We start from the raw sequence: 11,469 nt of genomic DNA, 5'->3' as shown, positions 1-11,469 counted from the left end.
TAGGTATTTCTCCTAATGCTATCCCTCCGCTAGCCCTCCAACCCCCTACAGGCCCTGGTATGTAATGTTCCCCTCCCTGTGTCCATGTGTTCTCATTGTTCAACTCCCACTTATGGGCGAGAACATGTGGTGTTTGGTTTTCTGTTCTTGTGTTAGTTTGCTGAGAATGATGGTTTCCAGCTTCATCTATGTCCCTGCAAAGGACATGAACTCATCCTTTTTTAAAAGGTATGTTTTCTTCTCTTTTCCAGGGAGGCCACCTCCTGTCAAAGCTGGGACATCTAGATACAGTGGTCACAGTACAACTCAACTGCATGCACACCTAAAACAGTAGCTTATTTTCTCTGACTGTTTCTTCTTCTTCTTCTTCTCCTTATTCTTATTCTTCTTTCTGATTTACCAACCTACTGGGTATCGGTGCAAAAAATTATTTTACTTGCGAATTAATGATATCACCACGTTTTCTTGCTTAAACTGTCTTTTTAGGTTAGCTCAGCTACTCTGGGCTAAACATTCAGTCTTTCAGATATACTCCACTTACCTTAGCTCCTCCCATGGTGGTTCCGGGGTTGGAGAGGCTTACATGACCTTGTGGTAGCAGGGCAGAGGCAGGGCTATGCTGCTCATGGGGCATTTTGTAAAAGTAAGATGTGTCTCCCTTATGATACCTTCCTTCCAGTTGTTAGAAAGTTGTCATGCTGCTTTTATTAGAGCAAGCATCTTGTTGCCATATGCTTTAAAATGGACATAATAAATGTGCAAATCTTCAATGTCTGTTAAATGAATGGTGCCCTCTTAGACATGGATTTCTTGTGCAACACTCAACCTGCACAACTGTATGCCAGTCTCTATTTTTGTACCACAGTAAAGTGCATGCATAAGGCTGAATATGGGGTTTTCCCTAGAGGCTTGCAGCTATCTTCAGGAAAAGCAGACTATTGGCATTGACCATCCTGGCCACTCTGGAAATTCTATTGCTCTCAGGCCATGAGGATCAATATTTGTCTCTGACGTCCTCATTTTAACTCTTCTTTGCCTCCTCCCCTTAGACCACTGGGGTCAGGAGCCCAGGCTTTTTCATTTCCCTGAATAATAGAAGCTTCGTTTACATCATGATTGGTTCTTACCACCTCCGGCATAGAGAAAACTCCAATTTGAAGTCAGCCAGGCCTACTTCTTGATATGAGATGGGAGCCTAAGAGATTTAAAAAGTTCTTTTATTTCCCCATAATGTCTGGCTTTTGAGACTCCACTCACTAGTGACTCACAAACAATGCTGACTTGCTTTTTCTAGCTAAAATTTACCCTTTTCCTGAAGCATAAAACCCACTGTTTCTGTGTGTAGGCCCCACAGGGCAGCAGTGTTTTCTGGATTTGAAAATTTAACAGAAAAGCTCTCACAAAAATTGTATTATTTTATCTGTCTCTTGTGGGACTTTATTGAAAGCTATAAGAAGCAGCCAAAAACCACCAACATTTTGAATTTTTCCTTCCAAAGTCTTGATTCCAGACCCTTGGTGGACATTATCTGAGTCTCCGGATATAGCAGGAAATAGTTTAACCAGCGATTTTGCTACCACTTAACATGGGCTGCTAACATCACAAGCTAGCTCTATCTTCATTGCCTTCACTGTAACTCTTCAGCTCTGCCTATTCAACAGTCTGGAGTCCGTAACATCACCCTCACTTCCATGTTCCAAATTCCATTAGGATCCTTTACGATTAAAGGAACAAAAATACGAGATTCACACTAAAATAATAAGGAAGTGTATTTGGTTCATGTATCTGCAATATTCAAGACTCTCTGTATCTTTAGGACACAGCTCCAGTGTTGTGTGATTCCCTGAGCTCTCCTTTTTCCCATGCATTGGCTATTTCATGTTAACAAAATGGCCACAAAGATTCCAGGCATCTCATTCACATACCACCACATCCAGATTAAAAGAAAGGGCCTTTGTCCCAGAATCTAAGCAGGTTCGGTCACATGACCACCACTGAACCAATCATTGTGGCTTTGACTGATTTATTTAGGTACTACATGCTCCATTGCTAAAGCCAAGAACCATGTAGGTCTGGATGTCAGGCATTCCTAAAAAGAGGCAGCTCTGAAGTGTCAGCTGAAACATCATGAGATGTTACATTTAGAATGGAGACTTGATTTCTCATAAAGGGTTACAGCCTGCAGGGTGGTCATTTTGACAGGCTGGGAAATGTAGCGTCTGGTAGAAGCCAGAAGGCAGGTACATTGAGGGAGGGGAGGATGGAACAGGGATTTATGCTGAACAGGTTAGCCAAGTATACATATTTAGCAGGTTATAAGAGTAGCTATAAATATTCATGAAGGGTGTCCTAACGCATGTGCACTGAATAAACATGCATGTTGCATATTCACTTTTGTGTGGAGACTTAACATATAAATGCATTACAATTAGGCCTTGTATGTCAAAAGGTGAAGCAGAGACACAGAGGCATTCAAGTGCGAAGCCTCTGTAAACCAGCCAGAACCAGTCCATGGCTGGGGGGTCTTTCATCAAGAGAAAGTTACCAAAATCAACCTCTTGTCTCATCAGAGCTGTAGTGATGGCTTTTGGAACAGAGGGGTGAAATCAGGCTGCATCTGGCAATTGGTGAGCTGTAATTGTTTCAATATTTCTTATCTCGAGGCCAGTGCTTGTTTAGCTGCTAGAGAAAAAGAAAAATCTTGTGGCAGGTGGAACATAGTTTATTCTTTAAGTACAGGGGGTACGTGACTTAACTCTTGCTTGGCATGACCTTAGGTCTTGTTTACAATTTAGTATCTTATAGCCATAAAGAGTCCATTTTGTCAGTCTTATAATCTCCATTTTAACATTAACACTGGTCAGCTGTTTTGTCTAAGTTGTAAAACAGAGTGGGTACAATGAGGTGTGTATAAGCTCCCATTCTGTCATGGCTAGGAACTCAGTTTCTAAGGTTTCTCTGGGGTCCCCCGGCCAAGAGGGGTCTTTTCAGTCAGTTGGGGGGCTTAGAATTTTAGGATTTTATTTTTAGTTCGCATGAGGATATACGACATTTTGAAGGAACCTCTACCTGATGCACAAGAATCTGAGCCATTAACTGGGCTCCTACCAAGTCCTGCCCTGTGCCCCAAGAGATTCAGGGAGGCAGTAAAGGAATCAAGCAACCACTAAAAGGTTAGGCAATATTACCATCACTGGTGACTATAAATCAAAGACCCCTTTCATTTTCTTAGCATCATGTAAACCTCCCCGATTCTGGTGTAAACCAAAAAGAGGAAGACAATCCCATAATGCCTGAGATGGAATTTCCTATAGCTTGGTGGGATGTAGGCTGGGAGTTACAATTAAGCTGACAAAGAAAATGTAGCAATGTTTTCTCGCAGCGCTGATTCCATGAACAGAGATTCATGCCACTGTGTAGTCTGCAATAAAAGTAAGTCAACTGATGAACAGTTTACTAAAAATTTAGGGAAGGGATATCCTAAAAACATTTCTCATGAGCAAGGAATGATAGCTGGAAATTAACATGACACTTCTTGTTACTACTAATTTAAGATGAATAAAATGTCATTTGCTAATGTTTGTTCCTACTATTTTAGTTCAGCAAATGTAAAAATTATTAATAATGGCTTTCCTAAAGGGAGACTCTTTCTTTTTAACCTTACTTTCCCATATAATCTTAAAATTTTTCAACCAGGAGTACAAATAGCCCTAAGGGTTTTAGGAACTGAATCCTGAGGTTAGGACAAACTGTAAAATTGCAGCATTTTTAGTTTGTTTGATTAATTAACTTATTATTTATTTATCCAACAAACAATTATGATTACCAGTGAGAATACCCTTAAAATTGTCCTTTCTGGGGATCAGAACAAAAATTGTTTCTAAATTTTCAATCGAGGTTTCCAAGTTAAATTTTTTGTTAGTGTCAACAGTCTTGGAGGCAATACCAGAAATTTTAGAGTAATTCTGAAAATAATTCTTTTAGAAAGATGTTTACAAGCTCAAGCAAATATCTAAGAGCTTTCAATGAAATGCTGAGAACTGAAGTTAATATTTTTAACAGTATTGGCAAATCAAGTCATTGCAGGGTAAGGTTTCTTGCTTGTGTTAGATTTGAAGTTCAATGAACACACATTTCCTAGATAAAGAAATTTATATTTTTATTCTAGAGCTCACATTGAATGATAATATGGAGACCTCTCTAGCTCATCCCTTTATGGCTATGTACATGCATTGCTTTTTGAACATCGAATTGCAACATTATTTGAGGAGTCACAACCTATGTTTTAAATAAAAATGCACCGGTGCTTCATAAAGAGCTTCAGAAAATTATAGGCAAAAGAAAAGTAAATTACAGGCCATTATATTTCTAACATATGCAAATGCTAGTAAATTAGAACATGATTGTATTACTGTTCTTTGCAAAGAACAGATTTAACAATTCAAATACAAGATGTAATTTTTTAAGTGCTGAGATCTAACAATAAATTAGAAATTAAAATTATACATATGTTGAGTTACAACTTGAATTTCATAGATAATAATTTCATAATAGTAGACAAAAATGCAAACTGCATATAGCTTAAATGTTCTCTTTCTATTTATGTGAAAGTTGGCCACTCTTTTCTTACATGGGTAAGATAAGTATACAAAGACATATTTTTAATGCTATATCTACATTCCTGCAAGAATTAGACAACTTAGCCTATGTTCTCTTACCTACGGGTGGAACAATTTTCACCAGCTTTTAAAAGTTTGGAAAGACATATGGAATTTAAGCCAAATGAAATGACCTGATGATTGCCGAGCTTTCCAGAGAGAAGAGAAATGAATAGTGCAAATGAGATTTCAGCATTTTCCCCATTCATTTCCAGTTCCTGGGAGGGACTTCTTGTTTCTTGGTTGAAAAAATATTATCCTGGGTTCCTCCGCTCTTCTGGAGTGGCAGCTAGTGGTGAACTATTAATAAGAGGTCCCGTACAGAACACGATCGTCACCTAGTGGCCACAAACAAAACTCCTGCATGGCGTTTCCTGGCCAGCCACAAGTGATGCAGTAAGAACAGCATCTTTGGAAGAGAAAAGAGGTATCTTAACCCCCACATCACTTCCCCCTCACCCCAGATTCGATCCATTTTCCTATTGCAGGCTTATGACTCAGCCTCCCAAGTAGCTGGGATTACAGGCGCATGCCACCAGGCCAGGTCTGGCTAATTTTTGAATTTTTAGTAGAGACAGGGTTTCATCATATTGGTCAGCCTGGTCTCCAACTCCTGACCTAAGGTGACCTGCCCACCTCAGCCTCCCAAAGTGCTGGGATTACAGGCATGAGCCACCGTGCCCGGCTCAATATTTTGTTTTTTAATGTGAGGGCACTTCATGTTATCAAGACATTTGCTATCTGATCATTTTGGGGGGAGTGGAAAGAATAGGCAAGAAAAGGAAAGCAAAGAGAAAAGGAGAAGGGTAGAAAAATCCTAAAAATATTTTGGTGAGGAAAATGTTTACTGAGTGTCTATTTACAACGAGGCAATTTCCACAATGAGGATTCAAAAGAATATGTTGTATCAAGACTCTCTTTGCCAGGCATGGTGGCTCACGCCTGTAATCTCAGCACTTTGGGAGGCCTAGGTGGGATGATCACTTGAGGTCAGGAGTTCGATCGAGACCAGCCTGTGCAACATGGTGAAACCCTGTCTCTACCAAAAATACAAAAATTAGCTGGGCGTGGTGGTGGGTGCCTGTAATCCCAGCTACTTGGGAGGCTGAGGCAGGAGAATCGCTTGAACCTGGGAGGTGGAGGCTGCAGTGAGTGGAGATCGCACCACTACACTCCAGCCTGGATGACAGAGCAAGACGCTGACTCAAAAAAAAAAAAAAAAAAAAAGAACTCTCAAAATATTCTAAGATTCTAAGTCCAAAAAGAAAGATATAATAGAACTATTTATTTGTCTATGCATTAAACTTCTGGTAATTTCAGCTATGCTATACCCAGTTATAAATTAAAAAGAGATCAGAATAAAACTCAGAGCCTATTTCCTTTTCCTTTATATAGAAATCTTTCAAGCTCAGTGACTAGGCTTTTGAACTAATGTAAACTTCGTGAGGCTTCATGAGACCGTTTCTTTCATAGCCCCAGTACTTAACTCAAAACCTAGTTTATGGAATGGATTCAATAAATATTTGTTAATGAAGCCAAGTGATTAGATAAACAAAATGTAGTATAACCATGCAACAGAATACCATCAGGCCATAAAAAGAAATGAAGTGCTGATACATTCTACACACGGATAAAACTTGAAACCATTATACTAAGTGAAATACATCACAATAGGCCACATATTGTATAATTCTATTTATATGAAATGTTCAGAATATGAAAATCCTTAGAGACAGAAAGTAAATTAATAACTGGCATGGACGGGAGAACAGGGAGCGACTGCTAAGAGTATAAGATTTCTTTGGTGGGTGATGAAAATTTTTTGAGTGTGGTGATGGTTGCACAGCTCTGTGAATATACAAAAAATCACTGAATTGTACACATTACAAAGTTGAATTTCAAGTTACGTAAATTTTGTGTCAATAAAGCAGTTACTTTGTACAAGATAAAAAAAATAAAGATTTGTTAATGAATGAGGAGATTAGAAGCAGTATTCAGTAGCTGGGGTTGTTGGAGACCGGTACACAAAATTAGGAGAACTGATGGCTGACACCCTGGAGTCCAAAGGAAGAGTGAGAAAAATCATAAAACCCAGACACAAAGGAAGAAACAGTCCTACATACATTACTGACTCTAAGGGATTATATCACAGATACAAAAACAATTGGCATTAACAATAAAGACCCTGAGTCATTAAGAAAATATTGATCTTTGTTTAATATACATCATTTAATAAAACTCAGGGAGGGAGCTGTACAATGCGGTTTTAAGATATTTTTATTGGACTGGATTAAAATATCACTCTGAGAACACTTAGTCCCCTCACATGCTAGATTTCCTTTTCAAAATGTAATCTTGATGATATAATAATGCATAACTTAAACTTCCCTTCCCTTCAAAACATCCTTGGTTCTACTCAAGGACCTCTAATTCCATAGTATCTTTTGTAGACACAGAAAGTATGCGTTTTCTTTGTCTTTGTGATGTATTACACCTCCCAGTGCAGAATTTTAATATATTCCACATATCATATCTTCCCGTTTCGGTTACAAAACAGTACAGAATTGGATCAGCAACACAATTTAAACTTGTTAATGCAACCGTGATTCTATACATTGTGTAAGTTCGCTTCCCAGACTTGCTGTGGTCTTCGAAGTTCACAGCATGCTCAAAAATGCAGCGAATCAGCAACATCACATGAAAGGGAGTAAAGCATAAGACAAAAGTAACTGTGATGCTGATAAGTAGTTTTATGATTCTCTTCTTTTCCTTGTTTTCCGTGGCTTTATTGTGCCGCACAGCTTGGTAGACTTTCCGGTTGCAGATCAGGATGGTGACCAAAGGCATTGCATAGCCTGTACACGTCCTGAACAAATTGAGGTTGATTTGCCATTTCTCTAAAGGGTATTTGTCATAGCATAAAGTAAAATTAGACTTATTGGCATCGCAATATTCAACAACTGTTTCATCTTCCCACAACATGACAGCATTGAAGATGGTTTCCAATATCCAGATGGACAGGCTGACCACGAGTGCAAATCTTCTTGTCCTTAGGAAAAAAAACTTCAAAGGGTAGACAACAGCCAAATACCGATCAACGGCAATGCAGGTGAGGAATGCTGTGCTGCTGTAAAAATTCATGTACATGAGAAAAGCACTCCCTTTGCACAAGGCAGGAGAGAAAGTCCAGTTGTCTTTATTCCAAGTATAATCAATCCACAAAGGGAGAGTTAATGCATAGAGTAAATCTGATAGTGACAAACTGAAGAGGTAAATTCCTAGTTCACTTTCCTTCTTTGCTTGCAGGAAAGACACACAGAGAGATCCAATATTGGCTGGAATGCTGACTATAATCACGAAGATGTAAACAATGGGAAACAAATAGTGATCCAGATCATGCTGTTCTTCAATACATGTGCTGTTCATTTTTTTTCTTTTTAAGGTAGCAATTGTATTAGTTCTTAGAAAGTAAACAGAAAAGTCTTGTCTTGTTGTAGTTTGTTTTGAACATCGAATTCTCTTTTACTGAGAATTCTTTTTCAATTTTTCTTTGTTGTCTAAAGTTCTAATTAATTCATCAATGCTTTTAAAGGGTGGATGTAGATCAATTTTTACACAGATATCAGCAGTTGGAAGTAAAAATCCAGGCTCCTGGCAATTGGCTAAAGGAGTTAACTGAACTTAATAAACAGAAGTCCATGTGTTCATTATCACAGAATGCTGACAAACAGCCCACAAGGATCAATTGAGGCATTTGTAAGTGTACATAGAGAGTTGTCCGCAATTTGTTTTTCTTCATAAATCTCACAGTAGATTGGTGCAAACATGAATATCCAAGGCTTTGTTTTCACAGAGATTGGTATTTCCTTTTAAAATTCCTTTCCTTCTGTAATGAAAGACGAATTAAAATTGTTTAGATGTTTAAGATGCACGACTTCATTACAATCATGATTTTGAAATAATCCCTTTTTGTTTCATTTATTGAAGATATTGAAAATGCATTACGTTACAGTGAAGGTGTTTAAAATGGGAAAATTATCTTATTGACTTCAGTAAATGAAACCAAGTCAAGGCATTTTACTTATATCAAATAAGAATTACCTGAGGCATGTTAGATTAGAGCGAATTATATTTCTCAATGGACATAACCCAAGAACACAAAACTCAAGTTAAAAATCATTCCAGCAGCTAAAGATAAAAAATTCTGTTATTTGTCTGTGATTGGTAAATACTTTTGCATGTGTGATCAACTGTATGGTTATATGATTTCAAATTTCTAATTTCATATGCAATCTAGGTGTATGGCACTTTCAAAAATCACCTTATTATCCAAAGAAATACTATAATAGAAATACAATAAAGTTTTAGAATTTTAAAATGTAGCAGTTTGTTAAGCCTTAGCATATAATTAGACAATCCTACTTCTGTTTATCTCTTCATTTCCTTTGTAGACTAACTCACTTTATTTTTCTTATACTTTTATAAATGAGAGGACAGAATGTTCTCATTCTGGGTAAAATCTCGGAATCATTAATTTCCACCTTTATATCTGATGGTTTAAGAGGTTAGTGTCTTTTTAAAGCTATGATGTCATAGATTCACATAAGAGTAAAGGTTCCATCCTTCTCTCCATACTGGAGTAGAGAAATACTTTGTCTATATCCCTTTGCTGCTGAGGCCTACTGGTGGCTGAGATTATTTTCTTGGTGAATACCTTCAGAGAAAGCTTTCTAGAAACACTATTCAGGGCACCAGAATCACTCCCTCCCAACTGTTGATGAATCCTGAGCACAAAAAGACCTGCCATCAGAAGTCACAAGAATTCTACTAGCAGAGTAAACCATATGGGAGAATATATCATATTTCACTCTTAAACGGGTAACTAAAACTCCTGAAACCTTTTAGCTTTATCAACCTAAAAAACAGGAATAAAATGTGAAAAACAGCCTTTTAAATAAATAGTGAAGCTTCCAAAGGGGGGAAAAATTTGTGATGAAGAAAGGAGGTGGGAGCTGCTATTAGGGAGGTGAGTGAGCACTGGACCTCTAGATGGCCTGGAGACATATGTAGATCTGGAGGAACCCACTAAGGATCAGAGAAACTAGAGACAAACTTGGGCCTATGCAGGTAAGAAGGTGTCCTTGACCATCCCACACACATGGGATCCAGGAACCTCTGCTGTCAGGGAAAGGGTGAACTAGAAAATAAACAAAATAAATTCCACAGACATTTGCAGACAGTAGAGAAAAGACGGCAATTTCCCTGCCTCTGCTTGGTTTCTGTGAGGAGTTACAATAAAAAATTCTACCCTAAGTAGTTGTGGCCTGTGGGGTCCTCACTTGGAAACTAGACCTGGGTCTACATTATTAGTTTGATCCTGCAAACTTCAGGCCAACCTACATGCTCAACTTCATTAGTCATCAGAGGAATTCAAACTAAAATTAAAATGATATACCACTACGCACCCAACAGAATAAATAAAATGAAAATAAAACAAAATATCAAGTGTTAGGAAGGAAATAGAACACCTTGACTCATATGCTGTTGATTAAGAAAACATTAGGCACTTATGCATGCCATATGATCCAGCAATTCCACCTCTAGGTATTTGTTCAACATAAACGCATACGTATGCTAACCAAAAGACAGGTACTAGAATTAGAATATTCACAGTAACACTACTTGTAATATCCCCTAACTAGAATGCCCACTAGCAGTATAATAGATGAGTAAATTGGGATATAGTAACACCATTGAAATCTACACCTCAATGAAGATGAATAAATTATTGCTACATGCAATCGCACGGTTGAAGATCACAAATATAATGTTGAGTGATAAGAAAAAGACACAAAAGAGTATGTATTATCTGATACAAACCAGGCAAAGTTAATCTATGATGTTAGGAGTCTGGGTAGTGGCTCCCTTTGGGGAAAGGCTGAGTACTGTTGGAAGAGGGCATGAGGAGGACTTCTGAGATTTGGTAATGTTCTATCTCTTGATAGGAGTGGCTGGTTCCATAAGCATGCTCAGTTTGTAGAAATGCATCAAGCTGTACACTTAGGATATGCGCATTTTGCTGCATGTGTATTGTATTGCAATGAAAACATTAAAGAGTGGAATCAAAAGGCTGTGTGAGATGGCATGTTAGAGCATCTTGACAAACATCTGTTTTACCTACAGATGGAACATATATGCCTTTTTAAGAAATTTGATTTTATTTCTATCCTCATATATAAAATGTAACGGAGAGAAAACAATAAATAAATAATTTACCTAATTATGAAAATACCTTCACCAAAAATAAAGGTTAACTATATATGAAAAAATAAATTCTAGGCTCCTGGAAGAAGTAGACACAGATTCCCCCTTGAACAAGTCCTCTTTAACTCAGGCCTCAAAGAATCCTACAGATAGAGTTCTAACAAATATGACCTTACTCACACACACACACATACACACACACACACACACACGTACACACAGAGAAATAAGCAACTATGTGTCAGATTGAGCAGAAACAAAAAAGTAAACCAGATCCACAAAACTTTAGAGATAAAATTTATATATATATAAAAAACACAAAATATGTTTAATATGTTTAAAGAAACAAAAGAAGGGATTTAAACACATGAGTAAGGAGGAAGAAATTAAAAAATGACAAGCCATATTTTTAGATTGAAAAAGACTTTCTAAAAATAAAAATAATAATAATTCAAATTTAAAAATAAACACAGGGACTAACCAACTGATTAGATCCAGCTGAAGAGAAAATTAGTATATTGCAAGATAGAGGTAAAGAAATAACACA

The 11,469-nt window shown here is 37.5% G+C and overlaps 1 protein-coding gene across 1 annotated transcript; it reads right to left on the bottom strand.

The window, feature by feature from the left end:
- Window positions 1–6,857: 6,857 nt before the first annotated feature.
- On the bottom strand, window positions 6,858–8,084 carry GPR65 (G protein-coupled receptor 65). The gene has a single exon (XM_054447707.2). It carries the CDS (start codon window positions 8,082–8,084, stop codon window positions 7,071–7,073), a length of 1,014 nt encoding a protein of 337 aa, XP_054303682.2. The 3' UTR covers window positions 6,858–7,070.
- Between the last annotated feature and the right edge of the window lie 3,385 nt (window positions 8,085–11,469).

This window comes from Pongo pygmaeus, chromosome 15, assembly GCF_028885625.2.
Source record: "Pongo pygmaeus isolate AG05252 chromosome 15, NHGRI_mPonPyg2-v2.0_pri, whole genome shotgun sequence".
Lineage (NCBI taxonomy): Eukaryota > Metazoa > Chordata > Mammalia > Primates > Hominidae > Pongo > Pongo pygmaeus.
The sequence above is the reverse complement of the archived record's forward strand: the minus strand, read 5'-3'. Positions and strand labels throughout refer to the sequence as shown.

Bases quoted from the DNA above. Each gene is read 5' to 3' on its own strand.
- GPR65 (XM_054447707.2), bottom strand. From the start codon at position 8,084: ATGAACAGCACATGTATTGAAGAACAGCATGATCTGGATCACTATTTG.